Source organism: Fusarium proliferatum (genome assembly GCF_900067095.1).
Source record: "Fusarium proliferatum ET1 genome assembly, contig: FPRO_scaffold007, whole genome shotgun sequence".
Classification (NCBI taxonomy): Eukaryota; Fungi; Ascomycota; class Sordariomycetes; order Hypocreales; family Nectriaceae; genus Fusarium; species Fusarium proliferatum.
This window is the reverse complement of record NW_022194796.1, coordinates 1,944,376-1,971,161: the sequence shown is the minus strand read 5'-3', so window position 1 is coordinate 1,971,161 and position 26,786 is coordinate 1,944,376. Positions and strand designations below refer to the sequence as shown.

Below are 26,786 nucleotides of genomic sequence, written 5' to 3'. Positions count from 1 at the left end.
CCAACTATTTGAGCCTTTTGCACAAAAGGATAATTGTCAACAGCTTTTCTCTTCCGACGAGTTCCTCCCTTTTGAGGAGTATCGTCCTCTGTGCGAGGAGACCAACCCGGAGAGTTGGACCACCTCCCTCGAGCTGCAGTTCCAGAATGCTTACTGCTGCCCGCTCGAGCTGTAGTTCGAATATCCCGTGACTCTCCTGCTAACGTTGAACGTACAGATGCCAAGGCACTCAGCAACATGGCCCGAAAGCCTCTCCGCGAGGCTGTTCTGCAGATTGCAGATTACACTCAGGAGGATTAATTCGAACTACTATTTGATCAAACACAAGTGGCTATACTGGAAATTATATTATTTAACAAAGCTCTGCGCCCCACCAACTCAAGGGACAGAAATGCCTTTCCTTAAGGAAGAAGAGCTCCGTTCTCTTCACGACAGAATCCAAGACCTTGAAATGCAGGTCAAGGAGGCAAAGGACCTAACTGCGGTCCTTGAGTCTAACCTCAAGACCGCCGGAAAATGCGACGTCAACGCTGGCAACCCTAGGTCCGCCCCTAGACCCATGGCCTATAAGACCTGGTCAGCCACTATAAGGATTACCTCGATGAAGTCAGCGACGACGAGTGTCACAACTTGCGAGGTATAAGCAAGCTCTTCACTCATCAACATACACTGGCAGCTAACCTTTTACTCGAAAAGGAAATCATCGATACACATCATGGCCGATGAACTTCTTCGGCTCTCGGCTCCCATCTTTTCTTGTCCACCCAATATCATCCTCCAAACTTCACCTTCACTTCCACGAACAAACACTTAAAATCAGCTCAGCAAGTAGCCAACGCGAATATGTACTCGGGCGGGACACGTGATAAAGGCAGGGACCGAAGCCTGCGACTCCTCCTCGAGAGAGAGATAGTTATTGGGGATTTACTGATACTAGGACATCTCCTTGTATGGTATTAAAATTTATAACACTTTCTTCCTATTGGGACCCAGGAGGCTGCAAGAAGTATATATAATCAGACTGAGATCTTGTTTCCTACCAGGAACACGTCAAGATGTCAACTTCAGCCAGTTTCCACGGCCATAACTCCCCCTTGATAATGAGGGAAAAGCCCAAATAACAATAGATGAAACGAAAGCTTTCCTTAACGACCTCACCAACCCAAAAGCCAGTGACCTCAGCGTCAGGGCTAGGGTGCGACCATTCATCTACTTACGTCGACTGAAGGAGAGCAGCTTCTCAATCCCAGACAGCGCTGGTTGTCGAAGAACAAGCAGATGAACACTAAGCGGCCGGGCAACCCTCAATCTTAGCAAGTGAGCTAGGATCTCTTCGTGAGATAGATGTTGGGATTAAGACTGCTCCTGGCTGATACATCTCCTCATTCCAGCAATATGGTCCCCAGCCGGAACATCGACGTGCTCACAGCTGGCCCCCGAGGCTCAGCATCCAGCCGCCTGCCACGCTATTTAGCTCCAACCCCGACACCGACATCCTCCTGTCGAAAGCAACAGCGCACCGAAAAGAAAGCAGAGAGTTAAGCTTTACTATCCGAAAGGCCAGACCTAGGGAAATACTTGATGCGTCAGTATTACGATTGGATCCTCGTACACGCCAGCAGACAAGTCAATTTGTACTCTATACCGTCTTCTGTGGTGCTGGATACATCAAAGTCCTCACCCGGAACCGGTCATAGGCTCCTACCAACACACTTCAGATAAAGAATGCCGAAAGAGGCTCACACCCCGGGCAGCTCCTCCCAGTAGTTGGAAACGAGAGGTTACCACCCGAATTCTGCTTTTCTTCCCTTTATTTGAGATTCCCCTTAAGCTCTGTGTTTTAGTCCCATAAGAGCCTCGACCCATAAGAAACTCATTCTAATAGTGTTCAAATCTCTCGTTTACCGACGAATAAACTAAGCCGGAAATCATTGTCTACATTATAATTTTACTTGACAGATTTTCGGACTTGCCTGGCGACAAAGCGAATGGGCTAATATATGCCAGGCCAACAGAAGGATTATCAAAGCAACACCATGGGGTCACAAATGACAACACTGCCACAAGGGAGCGGCGGCAGATATATGGCTTTCCTCTTCGTTGCTCCCACACAACCACTGCACAGCAATCTCACGTTATTCATTTTCGTGTTCCGACCTGCACTCTTTCTATTGAAGAAATCGCAATGAAATCCCCTTAACCTCAAATTGGTACGTGGGAAGATAATCTACTCTATATATAGCATATCTTTCATTGTTTAGGGGAACTGGGATTTTAGAGTTTGTCCACGACCCGGCAGCTTACCAGTGAGGAAGATTTATGGATGTGTGCTCTGCATGTGAGAGAGGCACTTAAAGAATAACTGGTGTATCATCGCTAACCCTCGATTCTAGATGATCCTATCAACGACAAGCCTGTTCTGGCGGAATGGTTGGTGTTTGCGCTGCATTATTGGAGTCCGCCCAGTCAACGCGGCCAAAACTGACCATCAAGGCGAGAATTGCTGAGGCCAGGATTAGATGCATAGAGCCTTGTACCAAAGTAAGCTTCAAATCTGTCATTGCTTTCCTCAACTCTAGACAATTTTGACTCGCCACAAAGCCATGGCAACATTTCCTACCGTCACCATCAGCGTATTTGTCCAGATCAGCGTCTGTAAGTCTTGCGTCGAGACAGTCAAAGAGAACTACGTCTGTGCGTGATACACGAGCACATCAACGACATACCAACGACCCAACTGCCTATAAGTCACGATACGATGTGGTTTGATTGGGGAAAGCGACTTGTTATATATATAAAGTCAAGAGCACCCAAGTAGCGCAGAGTGCGATGCTGATTCACGGATGTGAATCGGACCTTCACACACAATTCACACACAAGCCTGATAAGCTTTGGGTCAAACAACTCGCCACCACCTGGAAGATGGTTCATGCTATCCTTCATCGCCGTAGGACCATGTCCCACCACTATACTATCGGTCCGCATTGAATTCCCTCTTTTCACCCAGGCATCATTCTCCATTACCACAGCAATCCTCGACCAGGCTGGCAGGCACTTCCCTGCCCAGGTCAGTCATGGCGGGCAGCCCAAATTCCGCTTCCAGCAGCTGGGGAATGACTGGAAGGAGTCCGACTGGCAAGGGAAGAAAGTTGGAGAGATTGCCGAGCTGCTTACCCAAGTGCCGGCAGATGAACTTTGAGAATTCTTAGTTTCAACTAAGTACATATATCGAGACTATGGTAGTTACAGACTTTCTCCTACAGAAAGACCAGAGCGAAACCCCAGGTGAAAGAAGTTAGCAGAAACTCAATTCAGACTGGGCCAGACTTCCTCCTCGACAGAGAGCATTAGGTAAAGATTGATACACAATATCAAAGATCACGACTTGTCAAACAGTGTTCTCGCACAAGGGAGAAATATATACTACATTTATGACCACCCAACAAGAAATCGATCACAAAGAGCAAATGATTGACGCTTGTCAGGGTGAGACGAGCTTCTGCTTTTTCCATCCAGCGTATTAGGCGCCAGAGAGTCACTGATTGAGTTCTACGCCAGGGACGCAAAATCTCTTTAGCTCATCGGCGCCTTATATATTAGCATCCGGACTTACAACCTACTCCTATCCTAGCTGGCTTTTAGGGAACCATGGCCCTTTAATCTCAGACCGCTTTTTCTGTTTAGACTATATATATCACCATAACTCATCCTCGAATTCATTGGGAGTTGATGAAGTTGGTGGAGAGGGTTGAGTACCAGTCAATCAACTCTCACCAAAGATGGACACGTTAGAGAGCGATGGCTATGACTACCTGGGAAGAATAATCGGTCATGTTGTAAATGCTGCTGTCAGCAAGTGGACCAATACACCGGAAGACTGAGCCAAGATCCTTCGCAAGTGCTCATACACTCGCAGGAAATGGTATTTCCCGGTGTTGTTCTATGATAAATACTTTACGATAACTTTAGATTAACAGAAGTAGCTTAAGTAAAAAGAATAATTAGAATTCAATGGCGCCTAACATGCCTGCCATCATCAACGTAAACATGATTAATCCCACACCAAGAGAGAGCTCCATTGCAGTGTGTCCCAAGCAAACAAAGCTACCCATCAATGTCATCTCTTGCTTTCCGCAATACCATTTGAATCAATTCAATCTCAAGGGGCCACCATATTTGGGTGATCCCTAACATACTCAATCCATTCCCTCGTATCCTTCACCTTCTCCCAAACTTCATGATTCCGCCCAAACATCTTCTCACTCAACCGACCTGTCTCATCAATCTTGTGCAGCGCTTCCTCAAACCTTCCCTGCCTAGCCCAATTCATAGACAAGTTGTCGCAGACCCGTATCGTATCTATATGCTCTTGGCCGTATGTTGCAAGGCAGAATTCCAATGCCTTTTTATAAGCTCTTTCAGCATCAAGAAGCTTGTCCTGTTCAGTGTATATGGATCCAAGGTGGTTGTAGGCCGGTATCATCTGCGGAGAAAAGCTTCCAACCAGCGGTTGGTGGTCTTCCACAGCTTGAACAAGAATGGACACGGCTGCATCGTATCGTTTTTGTTCGATGTAGACTTCAGCCAATGCTTGTATACTGTCGAAAACTGCTGCGTCCCCACAGCCACGCTCTCGTCCTCGCTTCATTGCTTCTAGAGCCATCTCCTCTGCTTCATCGAAGCGATTTTGGTGCTTATAACATTCCGAGAGCATGGACATACACGCCACCTCAAGATTATCGTTGTCGTCGCCCTCTGCAACCAGCTTCAGCGCCCGATTGCAGCTATCAATTGATGACGGATACTCTTCCAGGTATGAGAAGCTCACTGCAAGAGAGTACAGACCCCAAGTGAACCAGTAGCTGTGCTCACCAGAAGTTTTCTCGGTGAGATCTAGGAGGTGAGTCAAGGGTGCAACACTCTCCCCTGCTCTACCACAGTGCTGAAGATACCTACAGTAGCGCCATAATATTGATACCGCAGAGTCTTCTTTGTTGAACATCTCCGCCCAGTGGCATACACGTTGTGCATGCGCCATGTATCTTTCGCAGTCCACCCATAGCCCTGTTCCCTTTTCCATCTCTGTTTCATCAGGATACAACCCTAGCATGATGTCGCTCGCAGCACCAGCGAAATACTTCTCTCCCTTCGTTGGAGTCTTCTCTTCTTCGTCGGCAGTTTTTGTGGTATTCTTTCTGGGGGATTTCATCCATTTCTTAATCCATTTCCTCAGACGTCGAGATTCTTTGGTCGGTTCTTTCTCCTCTATTTCCAGCATATCCGTAACACGAAGGCCATAGCGAGCAGCATCTTGGACGAGCTTATGCATCTCAAAGTTCCGTTCATCCCCATCATCGACGCGACGCTCTACCAGGAACGAGAAGTCCTTCAGTCGACGAACTGCCTTTCTCCTGTCACTCTCCATAGTTCCCTCTACATTTCCCTCCTGCCCATGCTCAGCAGCGGCTTCGACTAGCGGTTGGGGTATATTCTGGTTATCAAAGTAGGCCAGGATATGGAGAATCTCATATGCCATCTCGTTTTCTTGCCTGATGCGACGAATGGAAATGCTCCAAGTCTCAAGGATGCTGTTGGAATTTCCATGCAATCTATGTTTGTCGAACTCGGTCTCCTTCAACACGCGCCAACGCGCCTGCTCTTCTTTCAAGTCCGCGAGGTACTGGCTGATGGAAGTGTCTGTCCTGCGCATGTATGCCCCTGCTTGCGAGATAGCAAGTGGCAGATGCTGTAGCTCGTCCATCAGAGAGCAAATGTCTTTGAACTCTTTTCGACTTGTTGGTCGAGAGATTGTCGAATCAAGCAATGCCTTGGATTCTTCAAAAGTCATCTTCGAAACCGGAATGCTTCTTCGGGTCCCCACGAGACTCCCACCAATAGCTTCATCGCGACTTGTCCACAGAATAGTGCCATTTGGGCCTTTGGGGATAAAATCTATAAATTTGCTAGTCCGATTGCTCGCTGTTGGGCCTACACCAAAAAGTGACAAATCATCTGCATTGTCGAGAACCAAGAGCCACTTTTCCAGCGACTCAATCTTGTGTCGGACATTCTGCAGAAGCTCTGGTCCGCTGCCTTGACCTTCCAGACCCAACACTTTAGCGATTGAGCTATAATCATGGGAAAAAGTCGCTTCGGTGTCAGCATGGACCCAGAATACAGAGCAAGGGCTTTTTCGATATCGATTGTATGCGTATTCCAGAGCGACTTGTGTCTTGCTGTCAATTGGGTGTGAGCAATGCGTTTGTGACAACGCTAGGTGGTTTTACTGGGCTTACCCAGAGCCTCCAAGTCCCCAGAGTGCTGCGCTTCTAAATTCATCTGAATTCATAGGCAAAAGCTCTTCAAGCCGCGACGTGATATCGGGTCGTGAAACAAAATCTTCATTCTTCTCATAAGGCAAGGCATAGAATGCCCTTGGCTTTGGCTCGGCGCGTTGATTGAAGTTGAAAGTTTGATGAGCATTGCCTGTCGCTGTGATCCCTGTCACGACATTACTGCCATAGACGGGGTCCTGAAATGTAGGGCCATTCATCGCAGATGATTCAATAGATGTTTGGTTGGAGTCTTGGAGAGGCGATTGGCCTCGCGAGAGGGGTGATTGCGGCTGAACAAGGCCAAGTCTAGAGCCCTGCAAGGCGAACCAGGCTACTAATGTAGGCAGTCACCACGTGAGGCCTCTCGGTCAGCAATCCTTCAGCCGAGTTATAGAACCATCGTCTTCGATATTCGCGCAAATTGGAAATTATAGGAACTCATGTTCGCTCCACCCAAAAGCCGTGATGACTTCCATGTCGGTATTGTCTGTGCCCTTGCTGTTGAGTATAATGCTGTGAGCCATGTTGTCGACGAGTTTTGGGACGAAACCAAGCTGGGTAGGTCAGTTGGCGACCCGAACACGTACTCAATTGGGCGCATGGGGGAAGTCAATGTTGTTCTTGTCCTTCTTTCGGGCATGGGAAAGGTCAACGCTGCAAGTGCGACTGCAAGTTTCCGTGCCAGTTATCCCAACCTCGAACTGGTTTTGGTGACTGGGGTTTGCGGCGGTGTGCCTACATCTCCGTCGGGCGAAGAGATTCTGCTCGGCGACGTTGTTATCAGCAAAGCGGTCGTGCAGCGTGATTTCGGTCGGCAATATCCCGATAAGCTTGAGATTAAGGACACTCTCGATGATCGCTTAGGAAGACCGACGAAAAATATTCGCAACTTTGTCGCTCGGTTTGAGACCGACAGAGCCCGTGAGAAGCTCGAAGACAAGGCGACAGTGCGTTTGGAGGAACTTCAACTGCGCGCCGGAGGACAACGTCGAGCTGCAAACTATCGATTTCCCGGACCAGATAGAGATGGTCTGTTTCGTGGCTCATATCTTCACAAGCATCACTCGGACTGCAATATCTGTATGAGTGGCTCCGAAGTTTGCGAAGCCAGTCGCAACACCTCATGTCTCGAACTAGGCTGCGACAAGAGGCAGCTCCTGGTCCGAGATCGACTGGACCAAAAGTCGAAGTTGCAACGATGCGGGCGCGAGAAAGATGCTCAAGCCCCGTATGTTTTCGTGGGACACATCGGTTCTGGAGACACGGTCCTCAAATCAGCCCAAGAACGCGATAGGCTTGCGAAAGCCCATGGTCTCATCGCGTTCGAGATGGAAGCTGCCGGTGTATGGGATGAAATCCCATGCATCGTCGTCAAAGGTATATGTGACTATTGCGATAGCCACAAGAATAAAGAATGGCAAAACTTCGCCGCGGCAACAGCTGCAGCTGTGTCAAAGGTGCTCATTGAAGAGTATCCCATAACAGAACCTGGCAAGCGAGATGAGAGTGACTGGATGGGATGCGGCGGACCAGTTTTTCATGGAAGCGTATCCGACAGTAACATCTTGACTGGAATACATTCGAATGGGGGAACTCAAGTGTTCAATTTTGCATGAGTTGAGAAAATGTGGTCGAAAGAACAGCAAACCAACAAAGAAAGAGGTGGATGGGACGGGATGAATGTTGTTGGTTGGTGCAACCACGTGATGTCACAACAAAGAAAGGCTCGAGATCTTAAGAATGAGTAATATACTACTCAAAATGCTTCATATGATTCATAACTATTTATATATAAGTGCCATTTATGACACAGCTAAACCATTTCATATTCCATATCCGATTCATTTAAGCTTCCTGCTTTCGCTGGTGCTCGAGCTCAATGCCAGTGGCGTGGCTCTCCTCAGCATATCGGTGCTTCTCATCGCGAGCCTGGTCAAGCTCCTCGGCGTTCTTGTTACCGTGAAGACCAATCTTATACCAGGGGAGCGCGAAAAGCTCATCCATGTTCTCAAGGCTTCGTCCACTGGTCTCAGGAACTGAGAACCAGACCCAGACACCACCCACGAAGGTGACAGCGGCAAAGCACCAGAAGGTTCCCTTGGGGGAGATGCCGCCCTCGGAAACAGACAGAAGCATGTTAGGAACAGCGCGAGAGTTTCCGTACTGGTTGGCGAAGTGGAGGGTCATAGCCCAGGATGTAGCGAGGGCACGGATGCGCAGAGGGAACAATTCGGCAGTCAGGAGGTACTGCATAGAGTTCCAGCCGAGAGCCCAACCGAAACCAGAGACGTAGATCATGGCGATGGCGCCACGAGAAGCACCCTTGTCACTCTCGGGGAGAACAAAGTCCTCGACGACACCGAGCTGGGGGATCTTGGTGAGGAAAGCAGCGACGTAGATCATGGCAATGGTCTGGAGAGTGATACCGATGAGAAGAGCGCGCTTTCGGCCGATGACATCGACGAGGAAGAGAGCGCAGATAACAGCGGCGATGAGCTTGACGATACCGAAGACAGCAGTGACGAGAAGACCCTCCTGCTTTCCGACAATGCCCATGATCTTGAACAGGTCGGGGGCATAAAGGGTGATGGAACCAGCGCCGGACCACTGGGAGAGGAACTGAACCATAGAGGACATGTAGAGACGGTACAGGTTGCTGGGGACAAAGATGAGCTCCTTAATCTTGCCAAGGAAGCCAACGCCCTTGGTAGCCTCGAGCTCATGGTCAAGAGCAGCCTGGATCTCAGTGATCTGGTGAACAATGTACTCTCCATCAGCGGGCTGCTGTCGGAGACGGCCAAGCACACGGGCGGCTTCGTCGGGGCGGCCTTCCTTGACGAGATATCGGGGGGACTCGGATTGGAAGAAGCTGAGGATGAAGATGATGCCGGACATCATGATGTGAAGACTGGTGGGGACGAGCCATTGGTTGTGAGAGTCGTCGGGGAGGTTGAGATGGCAGCCGTAGTTTGTGAAGTAAGCGAGAACGATACCGATGTACACGGCGCCCTGATCTGTTAGATGATGTATATGTGAGACGTAAGGGGAGGAGACTTACAGTGAACATGCAAGAGCAGAGACCTCGAACAGCAGCGGGGGCAATCTCAGCGATGTAGACAGGTCCAACGACAGGAGTCTGACCGACACCCAGACCACAGATGAAGCGACCAGCATAGATAGCACCGAGGTTTCCGTTGACACCACCGATCATGAAGATAACAATACCAACAGCCCAGAGGGTGCAAAGAACACGAGTAGCCCAGATACGACCAATACGATCGCAAATCATGAAAGCACTACACCAGTCAGCAACCAAATTCCCAGTCATTAGCGGAGAGGATGACTTACATCAGAGCACCGCCAACAGAACCGATTTGAACCATAGCAGAGACATTGGCCTTGATATTAGCCTGCTCAACGGAAGAGTAAGAATCATAGTGAATAGTCTCCTGGAAGTCCTTGCTGTTGAATGAGCCAGAAATGAGACCCTCGTCAATACCTCGCGCCGCACCGAGCAGAGCAAACGACACAACGGCAAACCAGAGACGCCAGTTGAAAGCGCCGGATGGTTCGCCCAGGTCCTTCAGCTTGAAGATGTTGACGGGTTTCTTGACGCCTCCAGCCATGATGAAATTGCCCTTGGTAAGAGATATAAGGGTGAAAGAAGAAGAAGATGGACAGAAAGTGCCTGGTGTAGGAAAGGGAGAGAGACAAGAGGAATCTGGGGATCCTTTTATAACAAATTGCAATGATCGTTTCCCCACGAGATTTACAGGTTTGATCTGGTTCACCCCGCTCTTCTCTCCGGACTTCGTTACACCGAACCCAAGCACTAAACTTTCCCCATCCCTCAAATAAACAACATGATGATCACTAACCGTCCTCGAAAATGTCATCCAATAGCGGAGTCTCCATCGTTTGGGGCACTAGAACGTTACAGCGGCCGTGGAGAAACCTCTCACAGGGAAAAGAGGAAATGTGGAGGAGGGTTGTTAGCAATGACGCTAGCAACCCATCTTCTGTTCGCCGAGTGCCTCGACCCCCCTTCACGTTCAGAAAAGGGAAAGTCTGACATCAATTATCACGGCAATGGCTTGTTGTGCTGTAGTAGGGCGCGTGGGATGCCCAGCCGCTACCGGCAAGTTTACCACGTTTTTCGCCAAGGGCCAAGGTTTTGCCAATGCAAATCGTCCCGGCTGGGCATTCAACTTCAATTGGAGGCGGGAATAGCAGCGAGGTCTTGTTCCCCGATACCAAGAGAATTCATTCAACTACAACAGTGAGAGTGACAGTGACAGTTCGTTGGAATAACTGCCGTTGCATTGGAAGCTCTTAGCGACATTGCTTAAAGAATGGGCCTGGTCCAGAATCTCTCTCTCCGCAATCATGCCACGCGCGCCCACAGACAAAAAGCAGAGACGATCACTCCGCATTCCCCCGCAGGTTTTTAACATCTCACAGTGAGATCTTCAGAATATTAAGCATACAAACAAAGTGTAAAATTTAGCTTAAAGCAAATAAAGCTAGAGACCGGGCCACCCCTGGCTCTCCCAGGATCATCTCTGTTCGTTTGGGTGGCCTTTAGTAAAAGTTTCGGACCGGTTCTTTTTCTACGACCGATAGACTCCACTGACCGGGAGCGTATTCCTCTATTCAGACTCGTTCGTGTGGGTTGGTCGAGTAATCTGTCGAGTAAGGATGACATTCGCTGCATTCTAGATGGCTGGAGTGATACCCACTACCTCCAGGCTGCCAGATAAACTCCCTGGATACCCCAGGAGCCCCGTCTAATACGGTGAGCAGACCCCATAACTTAACTTGTCCTCGCTTGTAATGTCAACTCGTCTCGTCTTTCGCTTCGCCTTCCCCAATATGGCTAGCCATATGGAGGCGATTTGAACCTCAACTACCCCATGAGGATTTGGAGCTGCTGATGATAAAGAATTTGCGTTATGCGGAGATGACATGATGCCAAGGTGAATAAATTGGGGAATAAATTCTCTTCTCTTCATGGGTTTTGTTCTCACGTCCAGTATCGACCCCAAATCTTGTACTCGTCCTGAGAACCACGGAACTGGAACTGCACCTCCGTGATGTCCTGGAAACCCTCCTTCATCTGTGGCGGTTTGAACCTGCTCGCGAAACCTGTAAACGCCATCTTGGGTAAGATCTGTCTTGACTCGGGATTCAATGTCGTGTTTAGCGCCCGCACAGCATTGTTATGTTCGCAGACTTGGAGAGGAGTTTTGAACCACACACAACGGATAGAGATGCCGAATTTCTTGGCAAGCTCTACCCAAATAGTCCTGGTCTCTGGATCGGCATTGGTATTATCTGCAAAGGGACCGTGTTAGCGCGCCTCTGGGTGAGGGGGTGGTGTGGGAATGGGGTAGTCCTGGGGTAGCAGGATTTGGAGAAAAACGCACCTATGGCAATGGATTTACCCGCTTGGAGATGCTCCCTCGCCGCCTGCACGCACTTGTCGCGTGTCTTGAGCTGGTCCTGGTTGATGCGCTCGTACCCCAGAGGCTTGAGGGATTTCCAGTAAAACGTGGATTTGCCAGCCCCGGGTGGCCCACAGAATAAGATGATGTCCTTGTCGTTGGTCCTGTCAAAGGTCACCACGGAGTTCCCCGATTCAGCATCGTCGACAAAGGGATGCTCGGACAAGTCGAATTCACGAGCGAAACTCCGAGGCTTCTGGCCGAGAAAGAACTCCTCCGGCGTCTGGTATCGTATTCCGACGTTGTGCGCAAAGTTTCTGTCCGAACAGCTAAAGTCTTTAGCTGCGGCCGCAACGCCGTCTGGGCCTTTCCCCAACATTGCGGTGCGGCCCCCTGCATCCCCGACAAATACACTATTCCCCAGATCTATCTCGGATTCCGAGATGTCGTAGTCGTCGCAGAGCTCCTTCCACATGCCTGTTCTCGGTTTTCGATATATATCATGCTCGGTCGCCGCGTAGACGCATGTCGGGAGGTTCAAACTATTGAGCACGGCGCTGCATTTCTGTTTAAATTCGGAAACTCGTTTCTGCGCAGTGGCTTTGGGTGCTTTGGACTTGGGATCGAAGTGTAGTGTTAACCCTGCCTGGTTCGACAAGATGACGACTCGATATCCGTCTTGATACAGCTCTCGAAGTTTGGCGGGGACCGAATTGTCCCACCATTTCCAGTCTGTCCCGCTGCTTGCATGCTTCTTGCCTGAGGCTGTGGAGATGAGTGTCGAGTCCAGATCAAAAGCCGCTATCTTCCTCCTCTTTATTGTTCTATCTTCCTTGATTCCATCGAATCGGCCGACCAGGAGAGTCGCAGGGGTATCGTCATTGGGGCTTCGCTCAGACCAGACAGTAGGATCCTTGGGTTTCTGCGACGCTGGAGTAAAGAAGTTTGCTACAGCGGTCTCTAGGTAGGTCATGTTAGCTAGCCGTCCAACGATAACATGCTGTGGCATGGAAATAACGCTGCTTCTGGGATTGCGCACTCACTGGTTGTGCCGCTCTGAAGTTTGCGCTTGAGGGGCGGCGGAGAAACAGTAGCATCAGAGGCTTTGCGCTTGGGTATGTCGCTTGAAGGCATTTTTGCGCTGGCCAAAGCGGTTGCATCTGGCGGTGTTGTGATATGTCGTTGTTGTTGTTGAGCGACGTTGAAATGCCGAGGCGTTAGTCGGGTTCAGCAGCCAACCACGAAAGCCACGCCAAGCCAGCTAAATGCAAGCACTTAACCTACAGTCTTGCAGTTGACACGGAATATCAGAACAAATACTCGTAAAGTTAAGTAAATAAAGCCAAATTTATATGAAATAAATTTCCTCTTTCCTAATTTGTACAGTTTTGAAACTTCAGCACTCTTTATCCGTCTGGTGATGAATCAGATCTTATTGAGAATAAAGGTTGGACCCTGAATTCAGACGCGCAATTAGCTTGGATTTGGTCCTAACGCGTGAAGGGTCGCGAAGTCACGTGCCGGCGAACAAAGTCAAGCTTGAGCTTCAAAGCTGTGGTGGGGTATTTTGAATGCAATGTTCATCAACAGTCAAAGTTATTCCGTCTGAACACATCACATGGCATCATCTCAGTGATACACTAGCCTTAGTATAAGCTTTCGAACAGACGACACAGCGAAAGTTTGAACTTGACGAACCAACTGGCGTCAATTGACAAGTAGTCAAAGACATACCCCCTCACCAGCTTCATGAGCCAACTTCTCCCCCAAGCATCAACGCTCTAACCACGATCATCGTCGCAATACCAACATAAGCTAAGAAGACAACAAAAAAGCGATATTCAAAACAATCGGCGACAAAAACTTTGCTCCGCTCCCGCCAAAATGCACGAGATCTTCCTCACAGCCCTCATCGAGGACAAAGACTTCACCTCAGCATGCGCAGTCCTCGGCGGTCTCACAAACATGGACCCATGGCAATCAATTCAGCGCGTCCTCTACTTCCAAGGCCCTCAACGCCCTACGGGGATCTCAAATCAGAGCTCTATCGAAAAGCCCATACGGAATAGCAATGGGTTCCTTTGGAAAGAGCTTCATCAGAACTTGACACGGCAATCCTTCATACTGCAAACCCGATATGATGTACTCAAAGATCGCGACATGGGAGCCAATTCGTCGCCGATGGACTTGGATGCGACGCAGGGTATCTTGCGATGGACGGATTTCCCTGATCCGCCGCGTGGACAGCCTTTGCTTACACAGCGGAAGAAGGTTGAGCTTTGGGATCAGAAGAAGTTGCCTTCAGTCATGCGCGACAACAATCACATGTAAGAAGACTCAACCTTCCACGGCGCAGCTATCTCTAACACAATGTAGATTCAAGACGGAAACAATCGAGGAAGTCTACCGCTTCTACAGAGATGACATCGAGTTCTGTCTCACACGCCACTACTTCCTCCAACCTCTAGAACACTACACTCCCATGGAATCAAAGCAGCAAGCGACCATCCCAATGGGTAGTCTACCACCCTGGGAATCTCTCACGCCCGTAGATCAGCAGAAGCGATGGTTCCTCCAGGTCAAGGCACATGTCGTCCAGGATAACAAGCCGGACGAGATTCGCAAGGCCCAGGATCAACTGCTATCTGTGCGTAGAGAGCTCGACGGCGTTTTCGAGTTCCGGGGCATCGATCGCAAGGTTCACGATACCAGGGTTATGCAGCAGATGCAGGGGGTTCAGCAGTTGCCGCAGAAGGTGATGGTTGGGAAGTAGAATGTCCACAAGCAGAAGAAGCCGCGCGTGCGATATTGAAGACTGCCCACTTCCCGAATGTTGACGGGGCACTGACTAGATTTCGGGCAGAGACATGGGGGCACGTAGCATACAATAATGTCACACTCAATTAATAGATGATACCCGGTATGATAGACGGTATGGTCGCTAACTATCCACTACCTTCTGATCACATCAAACCGCTCAGCCGGCTATGTTTTCTTGCTTGGATTCCGTAAACTCATTATGTCGTGGCCATCTCCGCGCCTTCACTCAGCTCCATTTATAACCTCTCACATACGCTTCAATTGTTCTTCCACGCCTGATCCGCATCTACAAATCGTTAGTGCAATCCCTCAACGACTCCATTCATACTCACCCTCATGAACAACCGGACTAGGAATATCCTTCCTCGCCTCCTTCTTAACCCTCCAATCCGTTCCAAACTTCCGATCCCTCTCCCCCACATGCTTCTCAAAGTCAAACTGTCCATCCGCCGTAAAACTCGTCATAAGCTTCGGCTCCCCCAACGGTAGCGTATCACCGCGATCCGTCTGCCACAAATGATACACCTTTCCGTATAGCTGCACAACTTGGTCCATCTCGTAGTTCTCAGCCACCTGCCATGCGCTCTCGGGCACCGCGCGGTTCGGCATTATGAGCATTCCGGATTTCACTTCGTAGACGTGCGAGTGCCAGAGTCTGCGCTCTTCTTTGTCGAGGGTTTCGTAGAGTTTGGGGGTTATCATGTATTCGATGCCGATGAGGCGCGCGTTGGGCTCGTCGGAATCGTAGAGGAGACATTGGCGGACGTCCTCGTCTGCTGGCGTTAGTGATTGAGTTGGGAGGATGGCATGGGACGTACTTAGATGGGCGCAGTAGTGGTTTGTTTCAACAAAGCGAGAGAGATCATCGGCGTATGCGTGAAAGGCGTTGAGATGAGCGCAGATATGCTTCACAGGTCGAAACTCCTACCATCGAATGAGTTGCAGCTCTTCCACCACTCTAGAGAGGTAACTTGCCTGCGTCACAGCAGCACCAGCAGTGAGGACCTGATTCTTAGCCGAAAGAGGCTTTCCCATGCTCTCGTTCGTAACAGGAATTTTCTTTTCTTCAGCCATCTCGAATGTCGTCAAGTTAAGATTTTGCGATCGCCAGATCTGAGTGTGACGATTAACGGCTGGTACCTCTAAATACAGCCCAATCAAGATTACGTCATAGACTGATGTGAGTTTGTCTGATATAAGGGATGTTTCATTGGGATTTCTTGCGGTGCGTCAATATGAGATTCTTGGAGATTCATTATGATTTGTTGAAGCGTCAGTATGACGAGGTGATGACCTCCCCGGCCTCAGTGAGCAAGAAAACACCACACCGGACCTTAATGCAGGGTGTTAAAATAGACTCAGGAAAATAAATCCTAAACCTATCCTAGATTTATGTAAACTTACCTAAGCCTTTTTGTCATTTAGGATCAAGGTCCTGAGTTTTCTTTCCTTCCTAGCCCGCGGAGGCTCGGCGCCGATGATCCACTTTCTCGGGTCCGGCGACCGGAGGTTACCCTGAAGCCCGGCATATGATCACGGTGTCTTTCTTTTTCTCAATAGTATGGATATGCAAGAACACGGCCTCAATATAGAAAACTTATCATCACATTTCAGATTATTGGAGCTTTTCGCTTCTGTCACAATGAGATCCACATCACAAGAAGCCGACTTCTTGACATAACATTGACATTTCACTTAACCCATCAAAAGGTGTGCAAAGCCGTCAGGTTTAGATTTCAATTCATTGGTCTAATCTAAAACAATTGACTATCCGAGGTATCTACTTTACTATACAAGAAATCTGCCCACAGCAAGAAATTCTCAATAGCAACAATCCTCTAACAATAGTCATCCAAACAAACATTCTGTCGTACTTGGTCCAAAGTATTCTAGGATACTCTGTGTCCAATGCATATCACAAACTCCAAACTGCAAAACTCAAGATCTAGCAACTCACAAGCCTACTTGCGGGCGAATCGTCGCTTACGCTCCTCCAGCTCCTGCTGTTCCTTCTCAAGACGGGTCATCTCATCAGTCCAGGGCTTAGCCTGCATGTAGTAAAATTCGTTGATCGCATCCTCACGATCACGATCATCCTCAATGGCCAGGATCTTCTTGTAGGTCTCTTGGACCGCGTCAACCATAGGAGGTTGAGCATTAGCATCTGCACCAGAATCCTCAACGCCAGCTTCCTCGTAGGGGACCATGCCAAGGTCGGCAGGGTTCTGAGTGAACTCACTCGCCTCATAAGGAACCATTCCAGCACCGGTAGGGGTAGGGCTAAGTGCAATCTCATTCGCCCCAGTGTTGGCCATGCCAGCACTAGTGGGACTGGGGGTGAACGCAGCCGCCGCTGGGTTGAAAGTAATGGTCGATCGACGACGGGCAACTGGGGTGGGAACCTGCTTGGGAGAAGGGCTGAGCACCTCACCCAGGGAGCCGATACGCTGAGGATGATGAACACCAACAGTCTGCGGGTCATGAGAAGTAGGAGACTGCACAAAGTCCGGGTTGATGGGCTCGGCATGGTGAGGGACCATGTGCTGGACAGGGGGGGAACCAAGAGTCTGGCCATGAGGGACGACAGACTCAGGATGGTGGTAGACCATAGATTGAGCTGAAGGTGGGCCAATAGGCTGAGGGAGGAATCCAGGCACGATTGGCTTGGGATGATATGGGATAATGGGCTGAACAAAGTCAGGGCTGGGGGTGTTGATCGCATGATGAGGTGTCATACGAAGTCGGGTTGAAGCATCGATGGGCTGAAGGTGCTCAGGGCCAACATACTGAGGGAAAGTAGAGTTGAGAGCCTGATACAGGGTGCTATACTCCATAAAGGGTGTAGGTGCCGGGCCATCTGAAGCTGTAGGAGTGCGATTATCGCGAAGATAGAGCATACGGCGCGGAGGAGCAATGGGAGAAGGGACATACGGAGACTCGCCATCATCCGCAAAGGTCTCACCGGGGAAGTCATCGGCATCCTCAGGCTCGAGAGGACCGCCTGGGTAGTGATCCACATTAGTCTCAGTGTCATCGCCCTCCTTGGGTTCAGCAGGGTCAACAGGAGACATGAATCCGCCAAGAAGACGGACATGTCCAGGAGGGACATCCTCACGAGGGGGGACAACGGAGGGTTGAAGACCTAAGGGTAGGTTGGAGTAATTGGGAACCATGTTGATACCTTCAGACTGGGAAGATGGGAGAGATAGGGGAGTGACTGTCTGAAGTTCGAGAGGGTTAGTGGTGGAAGGACTAGATGTCTCGGGCTGAATGTCGTTGGTAGGAACAAGGTTGTCACCCTTGAGGATAGAAAGACGGTCAGACATGGTAAAGGTAGTCAAGAGACTCTTCAGGTTGTTGATTCTTTCGGTTTTCAGTATGGTAGGGTTGTTGATGAGGTTGCGGTAGTGTTTGTTGATAGTTGTCAAGATAGAAGAAGGATGAAGAGTAGATGGAATGAGATGTGAAGTGCTCGGAAGCTTGTGAGGAGGGAAGAAGAAAAAGAAGAAGATTGAGATCGAGACTGAACTTCAGATTATAAAGGATGGATTTGTTATTCACTGGCAGCCCTCGAGATGCTCGAGTACCACTGCGAAATGGACTCGGAAGCTGAAAAGGGGGGAATGCATCACATTGGAACCGTTGCCAGTGCTCCCCTTTCCGTTCAAGTGGAAGCCTGAATTTGTATCACATATATATGGCAGTGGCAGATATATCGCTCTCCATTCATTGGGTACCTCAAGCAGGAAGAACCTCCCGTTTGTTGATAGTCATCGAACACGATCGCTTTGATGCTTGCAGTGGCAGATCATCAAGGTTGGCAAACGAAAAGTTCAAATCAAATGGACACGGAAGGGCATCGAGGTGGTGCTAATTAGCATGAAGTAAATTGAATGATATGTTATTCTCATTGAGATAGATAAAATATTGATGACCTGGAAGTCAACATCGTCAAGTTGATCCAGGTCCTGGGACGATTGACCACGTCTCCCCCGTAAACACCAACGACCCATCTTGTCTCAACCTCTCAGGATCAAGATAAATCTTCACCTCCACATTCGTCTTATCAACATTCGATACTCTCGCAATCAAATAAATCGTAGGCGACGTCGCTGGCGAGAGAGTCGTATTAGAATTCTCCTGCATCTGCACAACCCATCAATTTAAATCCTAAGAAGCAAAGCTGTGAACACTTACCCGTTGATACTGTCGCTTACTCATATAGAATGGTGTTCGGCTATGTCCCGTTGTAGACTTGACCTCGATCAAGAACAATGGCTTTTTGTTCTGCCAGGCTGTTTTGTCAAGGTACCCTTTGTCCGCCAGGTGATTCGTCAATACCCGCTTTCGGTCATAGTATACAATGTCGGCGGTTTCTTGGGCGGTCCAGGGGAGCATGTCTGAGTAGTCGGGATGGATGGTGATGAACTTTCGCATTTGGCTTTGCCAATTGTCGCGACTGAAGCGAGGTAGGGGAGGATCCATGTTGCGAAGAAGCTCAAAGACCTGTGATCGTGTAAGTATTGTATTTCAGAATAATAAGGAGTGGCAACTTACAAATAGTTCGCCCAGAGCTCCAATTCGCATGTCTCGTTCAGGAAGACCGTGCGACCGGAATTGCCGCGATAGCTCAACCTCTTCTTCATCGACTTCTGGCAATGCACCAAAGAGACCCGACATATCATAAGCACCTTTGCTAGACAGTGCTGCAGTATTTGCCGCAGAAATGACATTGTTGACTAGTCTTAGGTATTCTTCTTCGTCTTCGATTGTAGGATGTTGTGATGCTTCGCCGAAGCTTTGGAACAGGAACGCTGAACTGGGCTGTGCTGTAGGGGAAGAGCCAAAGATAAATGCTGGCTGACTTGCTGATCTTGGCGTCGATTGCAAGGACTCATGTCTGCCTGTGTTCCGATGAACATTTGATGATGTTCGCCTGTTTTGGCGGAAGTATTCGGCCGTGGACGAAGTTGGGGTGAACAGTCGTCGTCCAGTGACGGATGAGTTTGAAGTCGCTGGACTTCGCTGTCGAACAGGGAGGTCAGAAAGTCTCGGAGGAGATCTTAGGTTGTCGAATGTTTGAAGCATAGAGTCTTCATCGCTTGAAATGTCGTCTTCATGAATCTCTGGCTGTGCCAGAAATCGAGCAATGGGGTCTTCCTCTGCCTCGTGAGAGACAGTCTCATCGTTTGTCTCCTGAGCTTCATGATACACAGTGGCATCATGCACATCCTCCTCTTCGACATCACCATGCTCTCTTCCAGCGACATTTCCAGCCTCCTCGGTCGTTTGGCGACACCAGCCTTGAGGGATGTCCACGTCGACAACACCCTCCGCCTCTAGAATCTGCAACATGTTGATGAGAGGTGCATTCAAGACTGCACTCACGATCTGGACAGCTTTGGATTCAGCATGCTTGACTTGTAAAGTAACAGGGTCTGTCATCATCCATTCTAGGAACCGTCTTGGAAGAGTCGAAAAGAAACAGAATCCTTGTGTTTTGGGATCACGTGGTACGTAAATCTTGAGGCCGCTGTCATCTTCGCGTATGTGAAGCTCACTCCTATCTTGTACATGCACCAGGCCATGGCCATCCTGTGACAAATGGAGCTCGGAGGAGATGCCATCCGTTTCGTAGACCTCTGCAACCATGAGGGTCCAGTAAAGCTCCGAGCTGTCTTCTGAAGTCCGAGGACTGTTAAAATGCACCGCGATTCTGTAGAGGTACTAAGCAGTTATCCGCAGTAATTCTTCGCCTGCAGCTTACCTGAACAGACCAGCTGCCTTTTGCCTGATCTCCCTGTCCGGGTATTGCAGCTCGTCCATTCGTCCATCTGCCACAGTAGAAATCTCCCGCACAGAAGTAGACAAATACCGCTTTTCTAGGCCAAGCCATGAAAGAAATGGCCGCAAGCGACGAACCTCATCCAGCGTAAAGTCAAGCATCTTGGCCTGAGGAGCGAAGATATCACCCAGAGCCTTTCGGTCGGCAATAGCGAATTGTGTCCTGCCAGACTGCAACTTCACTGACTTATTCGGATACCTCACAGGAAAGACCGATCCTCGAAAAATAGGTTCTTCATCCGGTGAATCAGTTGTCGTGTCGAGTAGAGAGTTGAGCGCCCAGATGGTTTCCTTGACAGCAGCGACTGATGGTGGCGGCACTCTGATGCCCATCTCCTTGAGTTCGTCGTAGGCCATGTCCAGCGTGAGCTCTTGTACGCCGAGGAAACTGACGAAGAAATTTTCCAGATCGGGGTAAAGGTCATTGAGAGCTACTCTGCCTCGGATTTGTGTAGCGCTCGACCATAGGCATTCGCCGACTGTGTACCAGCGGCTTACGTTGCCGACATTGAAGTAGATCAATGGCTCTTCGACGAAAGTTTTCCTATGCATCTGTTAGCTGATAGCGTAGAAAGATAGAGATTTCATACTTAAGCTTTGTAGTATCCACATCCATCATACCAAACCTGTCCGAGTCCAAGGATCTGTACAGGTCATTAACCCAGTCAAAGTCCTCACACTTCAAGTCCTTCAATCTCCGTATCTCGCTCAGGTAATCTTCCCACGAACAATCTCTGACTCCGAGTGCTGTCTTGAAGAATTGTCGCAAGACATCGAGATCCTCTTCTGAGCGATGGAACACGGTTCGGTAGAGGTGGGCGAGGGGGTATGCCGTCTGCATGTCTTCTCGAGCGTTCCACAAACATTTCTCGGCTGATGTCCATGTCGCTGGGCTCAAATCGTGTGCGGGGATGTATATGAGGTTTCCGTCATTGATCGCTTGCCTATACACACATTAGTCAGTCGTAGACTCAGGTCCCTCACAAAATGAAAACGAACCTTGCTTCCACCTGCGCGTCGAGGAAGCTATCAGCTTCCCGACACCGAGCATGAATGACTTCATAGAGATCTAACACTCTGGTATTCCGACGCACTCCAGCAGCAGCATTACTGTACCGGATAGTTCTCAGAATGGTCAGATAGAACTGGAGGTCATCAGTACACCCGACCCCAAGATCGTCAACCAAGAAACCCCATTTCGCACGATAGGTGCTCGGGATGATCGATTCACCCAAATCCAGAAACACAAAAACTTCATCCTCAGCGTAGCGCGAATGCTTCCCTTCAAGCTCGGGCAGAGGCAAGTAAGTAGTCGATAGCGGCTCAGACAAAGTAAACTCATCCCCTCCTTTGCACAAGACCTCGACTTCACGCAACTCTCCCATGATATCAGCAGATTCAACGACCTTTGTTCTCTCGACATCCCAGGCTCTCTGGAGCGCGCCCAAAAGACATTCCGGTCGGTGCTGCTCTATATAGCGAAAGGCGGATGACAGTTCCAACTTTCGGTCTGAACCCTTTGTGGTAAGTCGAAGTTGATGCCGAAGTCGGAGGCGTAACTGGAGCCAATCATTCCATCCCCTTGAGTAACCTGCTGGTGTAGCTGGCCTTTCCTGGACGTAGCCTTGATGGAGAAAAGGAGCTGGAAAGCCGGGCGCATCTCCTTCAGGCCTGAACAGTTCACTGGGTCCATATTCGTCTTCTGTTGTGAGGTAGACATCATGCTTAGTTGGTAACCGTGCTCTCATGTTCTGGTCATACACATGATACCCTCGTAACTTCGCTTGATCCTCGTTCTCCTCCAGTAAAACCTCGGAAAGGTATAAAAACTTGAGGTGTGCGATGGATGCTGCGAGTGTGGTCTCGTCTGCGACCGGCTTGATTGGCTTCTTGAGAATCAAAGCTCGTACATCCTTCACAAGAGCTTCAATGACGCCGAACTTGTCAAATAGAGCACGCCGATCAGGGTTACTGGCTGCTTCCGAATCGACCAGACTCAAATCAAGGTCGTCAGGAATTGCGAGACTGCCAGAAGCATGCGAATAGTACAGTGGCCCGCTGCTTGACGATACCCAGGTGCCATTCTCGAGGGGGATGAATCGAAGTTGCTTGAGGCGGTCTTGAGCGGGACCTGCAGTTGCAGTGTTCTTCAACAAGATTAGTGCACGTGCTGCAAGCGAGTGCCATTCGCTGTCAGTGACAGAACTCTTCATCCTTGAATCCTCGATGTCCTTTTCAAGGTCCATCTCAACACGAGTGATCGCATCCGAGGGAGAAATGCTTTCCAGCCCGTACGGCTCCAAAAACTTCTGATCATCACGTGTATACTCCTTCGCAAGATAAATCTCCTCGTCAAGATCAGTGAAAAGGGGATCACCGTTTTTATCTTGCAACCAAGGCTGAAGACGGCAAAGCTTGTGAATGTAATCCAACCTTCCAGTACCGAGCGTGCGGAGTACTTGGACTTCTTGTATGCGTGCTTCGATCCTGTCAAGGAGGCCGGACCAGAAGCTGTCCCAAGGATAAGAGTTACGTTGGGGGAGCCAGCGCATCCACTGATATTGGAGTATCGGGTGTTGACAGAAATCCCGGATGGCTTTGATGAAACAGTCTGCGATGCCGTTCAAGAGACCAAGGTTTCGGAGTGATCCGGTAACTATGCCTTGTCGACTGGCTTCGGTGACGAAATCGGTATGGATGAGGAACTGTGTCAAACGCTATTAGTCTCCGGACAGAATTGTTTAAGTTGACGGTATGTACAGAGCCCCCATGGGTCATAGTTCTGTCATGATGGGGGGTGGGTTCTAACATACCTTGAAGCCCATCGGCCTCATGGGTAAAAATGCAAAGACATCTTGGTTCTCGACAATTGGAGCACCTGATTCAGCTAATGGGAATGCCAACACAACCTCCGTAGACGAATCGGCGCGATCCTGCTCATCGGAATACGTTCTGTTTTCACTCCTGGGAATATTCTCCGCAACATGCTTCGTGACATGATACTGCCTCTCCTCCACCCCCTCAGATGTCTCCTTCTTGACAGTAACCGGGTTACTCCCATGCAGAGAATAAGTCGTGCTTGATGTCCGAGTGTCATCCTCATCAAAGAAGGAGACCTGCACCTTGCGTAGTTTGCGAAGGAAAAGCAGGATCGTATGTTGCAAGTCTTGGAACTGAAGTCGGATGGTCTCGCGCTGTCTCGCATCCTCTTCAGCATCATCACTCGTATGCAGAAACAACGTGATGTGAGTTGAAGAGCCCCCTAGTGACTCATCTGCATCTTCCCATACTGGTGTAACCATGCCGAGACCAGAGTCCCCCTTGCGATGCGTGAACGAGAACGAAAAGTCGTTTGACTGAATGTGAACCTTCCAAGCCGCCATAAATACAGACTTGAAGCCAATGCCCTTCTCGCCAATGTACCCAGCTGCCCCGACTTTGGAACTCTTGCCGATTGCGCAAATGGCCTTGAGGTTCTCATGTGTGAAGCCGTTCTCATTGCACTCAATCGAGACCTTGTCTGGGCGAACTTCGAAAGACACAAATGGATCTTGACCGCTTGAGAGAGCAGTGCTGTAGTTATTGTCGTCGGCATTCTGGAGCAGCTCAAAAACAAATCTAGCATTACTTGTGTAAAGGTTTCGTGCCAGACTGCAATGTCGTCAATAAAAGCCCGTGTTTGAGATAAAGTACATACGTCAAGACAGCTGAGCCTATCATCTCATCCTTTCGAAGGAGAGCTTCTTCCACCTCGCGCCTAAGCTCAGGGTTAATCTCTCCAATCCGCGCAAGCTGCTCTTCGCCAAGATAGCCGCGCTCTTTCGCAATCTCCTTCACCAGATCCTGAGCCGTGCGCTGGACCGGCCCGGGCTGCAGAGTATCGGTGGACATCTTATGCGCGGCCCAGCGGAGCCTGATCTATCAAGACCCTGTAGTTATCGTGAGTAGATTGACGCAGCATGCGGCGAAGAGAAGCAAAGACAAGCGGGGGAAACGACCGCCAGATCTGTATGTTTATTAGCCGCCTCGCTCTGAAATGTGCGATTTCTCCTACCGCTCTCCTCGTACGAGGCCGGAAAGGCGCGTCAGAAGGCGATGCAGGGGCTTTCAGCTTGAGACGCAGATGAGGGAATGATTGGCCCAAAACATCGCTAAGGTGTCAGACTCCCACGTTAATCCTAGCCCAAGTGGCATTTCGTTGTTGTTTTGCTTTTGCCATGAAACGCATTGAGTAGCGAAAATTCTGACATAGCTTTAGTTGAGCTGCCGAGAGCTCAATTATGGCAAGCAGATGGAGTGCTTCATTGGTGGTCTCTCCGCCAGATTGAAGATGTCAATGGAGGAGACTGGCTGTGAGATGATGAGACATTCTGGGGGAGACCCCTGCTCGCCTGCTGGAGATTTACATTAGTGCCCGTAAACCCTGGCGAGAGACCTCGGGGAGCAAGAAAACACCAGACCCTCATTCATATAGGGTATTAAAATTAACTCAGTAAAAATATCCTGAACTCACATAAATTTACCTAAGACTTTTTATCATGTAGGATCAAGGTCTCGAGTTTTCTTTCCTCCCCTAGAGGGACAACGCTGGAGGCTATACGCAGACTTCACTGGGGCATGTCAAGCACAATCGGGACTTCTTTAGGTCAAGTCTTTCGCATTTTGCATTACTGAGTGATACTACAAGTCACGTTGTATACTAAGGATCATCTGGTCACGTCACTGTCTGCATGGATATGTAGGATACTTGAGTACTGTGTTCTGTCTTGTCTGCTGAGTCAAAATACGGCTGACTACTTTTCATTCAATTACACTCCAATCATCCCTCTGGAAAGACCAAGACTACCCGTAATACTCTTCATCCTCTCCGCAACAATCCTTTGTCACCCAGATTGGCGTTTAAGCCTTGCCCATGAGGAAGGCCTTCTTCACGTTGGCAAACATCTCGGCGGTCTCAAGAAGCTTCTCAGCATTGTCTGGATTGTAGGAGAAGTTGACCGCACGTCGGGAAACAGCGACAACAGGAGTCTGCACCTTCTCCCGCTCCTCTCCACTCTCATTCTCCTTGAAGTCAACAGCTGGCTTGGTTGGCTTTGTGGAGTTAGTGGGAGAGTTGCCTGGGGCCCAGCGGCTGGTGGAAATGCCAACCTCCTCAGGGTCCAGGATGTCTTTGACTCCTGTAGCTTGATGTCAGTGACTGTTAAGACTAAGAGAGAATCTTCTTACCAGAGTCGGAACCATGGTTCTCGGCATTGTCACCATGTCCACCAGCGGGAGCAGTGTTGGTGGTCCATTCATCAGCGTTGCCAGCGGTGTCAGCGTTGGTGGTCCACTCATCAACGAGAGAAGAAGCGGGCTCAGCAACAAAGGAGTCGGTGAAAACAGGCCTGGCCGGAGATGAAGAGGCATCCTTCATAGCAGCATTGTCGGAGCTGGAGAAATCACCAAGGTCCTTTTCAACAGCAGCTTCGAAGCCTGGCTTGAGCTCAGAAGACTCGGGAGCAGGATCGGTAGGTACAACAGGCTCAGCGCTCATACCAGTACCAGAGTGACCGACTTCGGTGTCGAGATGAACGTGTTCGGTGATGTTGATGACCTCGGCGGCAGGAGTAGCAGGCTCGGTGGAGTTGTCGACGTGATATGGGCATGCAGTCTTATTGAGCCAAAGCTCAGAGACGAGCTTGGATCGCTCCTCCCAGCCATTCTGGGCGTCGGCAGAGCGAAGAAGAACAGACTCCAGGATCTGCTGCGCCGGGATGCCGTTGCCAACTCGGTGCTCCCGGGGAGTACACTCAGCACAGCGTGCCTTGACAACATCGCTGAGATTGATTCCCTTGGTTGGAATCTCACGGTCGATAGCGCCACAAGAGCCGAAGAAGCAAATGCATTTTCCCTTGGCAGCTTCACAGACGATACGCTCCTTTGCAACGAGGTGAAGCTTTGCGCAATAGAAGGCAAGAACAGGCGACACCTTAGGAGCGCACTGGGCGACGGTGATAGTCTCAGAGCACATCTTGACGGCGAAAAGAAAACACGCGAGGGAAAGCGGAAGACGCGTGAGGGTGAGCTGCAGAGACAGAATATGAGAGAGGGGAGATGAAGGAGAGAGGGAAGAGATACTTACCGTCGGTTAGAAAAGCGAAAAGCTCAAGATCTCTTGTGCCTTGAGTGCGGTGGAGAGGAGAAGGAAGGATGGAAGAGAGAGGAGGGGGAAGCGGAGAAGGGGAAGGCAGGAAGGGGAAGGCAGGAAGGGGAGAAGGCCAAGTGAAGTGCCTCAGGTGTGAGCCCTAAAGATCAGGCAACCGTGAGGGTGAAATCAAAAGAAAAGAAGGAAGAGGAAGGA

At 49.7% G+C, this 26,786-nt stretch overlaps 10 protein-coding genes across 10 annotated transcripts; 3 read left to right on the top strand and 7 right to left on the bottom strand.

The window, feature by feature from the left end:
• Nucleotides 1-391: 391 nt before the first annotated feature.
• Nucleotides 392-726, top strand: FPRO_07514 (uncharacterized protein; the record flags this gene model as incomplete). Its single annotated transcript, XM_031234421.1, has 2 exons — nt 392-637; nt 697-726. 2 exons carry the CDS (start codon nt 392-394, stop codon nt 724-726), a joined length of 276 nt encoding a protein of 91 aa, XP_031084160.1.
• A 3,433-nt stretch (nt 727-4,159) lies between these two features.
• FPRO_07515 (uncharacterized protein) lies at nt 4,160-6,553 on the bottom strand (the record flags this gene model as incomplete). Its single annotated transcript, XM_031234420.1, has 2 exons — nt 4,160-6,236; nt 6,297-6,553. 2 exons carry the CDS (start codon nt 6,551-6,553, stop codon nt 4,160-4,162), a joined length of 2,334 nt encoding a protein of 777 aa, XP_031084159.1.
• Nucleotides 6,554-6,775: 222 nt separating this feature from the next.
• Nucleotides 6,776-7,951, top strand: FPRO_07516 (uncharacterized protein; the record flags this gene model as incomplete). The annotated part of the gene is made up of 1 exon (XM_031234419.1): nt 6,776-7,951. One exon carries the CDS (start codon nt 6,776-6,778, stop codon nt 7,949-7,951), a length of 1,176 nt encoding a protein of 391 aa, XP_031084158.1.
• A 229-nt stretch (nt 7,952-8,180) lies between these two features.
• FPRO_07517 (uncharacterized protein) lies at nt 8,181-9,961 on the bottom strand (the record flags this gene model as incomplete). The annotated part of the gene is made up of 3 exons (XM_031234418.1): nt 8,181-9,344; nt 9,394-9,631; nt 9,684-9,961. 3 exons carry the CDS (start codon nt 9,959-9,961, stop codon nt 8,181-8,183), a joined length of 1,680 nt encoding a protein of 559 aa, XP_031084157.1.
• A 1,397-nt stretch (nt 9,962-11,358) lies between these two features.
• Nucleotides 11,359-12,913, bottom strand: FPRO_07518 (uncharacterized protein; the record flags this gene model as incomplete). Its single annotated transcript, XM_031234417.1, has 3 exons — nt 11,359-11,669; nt 11,762-12,739; nt 12,823-12,913. The coding sequence occupies 3 exons, from the start codon at nt 12,911-12,913 to the stop codon at nt 11,359-11,361; spliced, it is 1,380 nt and encodes a 459-aa protein (XP_031084156.1).
• A 750-nt stretch (nt 12,914-13,663) lies between these two features.
• On the top strand, nt 13,664-14,552 carry FPRO_07519 (uncharacterized protein; the record flags this gene model as incomplete). Its single annotated transcript, XM_031234415.1, has 2 exons — nt 13,664-14,106; nt 14,156-14,552. 2 exons carry the CDS (start codon nt 13,664-13,666, stop codon nt 14,550-14,552), a joined length of 840 nt encoding a protein of 279 aa, XP_031084155.1.
• Nucleotides 14,553-14,856: 304 nt separating this feature from the next.
• FPRO_07520 (uncharacterized protein) lies at nt 14,857-15,673 on the bottom strand (the record flags this gene model as incomplete). The annotated part of the gene is made up of 4 exons (XM_031234414.1): nt 14,857-14,885; nt 14,932-15,372; nt 15,418-15,523; nt 15,584-15,673. 4 exons carry the CDS (start codon nt 15,671-15,673, stop codon nt 14,857-14,859), a joined length of 666 nt encoding a protein of 221 aa, XP_031084154.1.
• Nucleotides 15,674-16,560: 887 nt separating this feature from the next.
• FPRO_07521 (uncharacterized protein) lies at nt 16,561-17,925 on the bottom strand (the record flags this gene model as incomplete). Its single annotated transcript, XM_031234413.1, has 1 exon — nt 16,561-17,925. The coding sequence occupies one exon, from the start codon at nt 17,923-17,925 to the stop codon at nt 16,561-16,563; it is 1,365 nt and encodes a 454-aa protein (XP_031084153.1).
• Nucleotides 17,926-18,550: 625 nt separating this feature from the next.
• Nucleotides 18,551-24,334, bottom strand: FPRO_07522 (uncharacterized protein; the record flags this gene model as incomplete). Its single annotated transcript, XM_031234412.1, has 8 exons — nt 18,551-18,745; nt 18,797-19,105; nt 19,157-20,315; nt 20,367-20,987; nt 21,034-21,387; nt 21,443-23,148; nt 23,257-24,094; nt 24,141-24,334. 8 exons carry the CDS (start codon nt 24,332-24,334, stop codon nt 18,551-18,553), a joined length of 5,376 nt encoding a protein of 1,791 aa, XP_031084152.1.
• A 1,008-nt stretch (nt 24,335-25,342) lies between these two features.
• FPRO_07523 (uncharacterized protein) lies at nt 25,343-26,456 on the bottom strand (the record flags this gene model as incomplete). The annotated part of the gene is made up of 2 exons (XM_031234411.1): nt 25,343-25,620; nt 25,670-26,456. The coding sequence occupies 2 exons, from the start codon at nt 26,454-26,456 to the stop codon at nt 25,343-25,345; spliced, it is 1,065 nt and encodes a 354-aa protein (XP_031084151.1).
• Between the last annotated feature and the right edge of the window lie 330 nt (nt 26,457-26,786).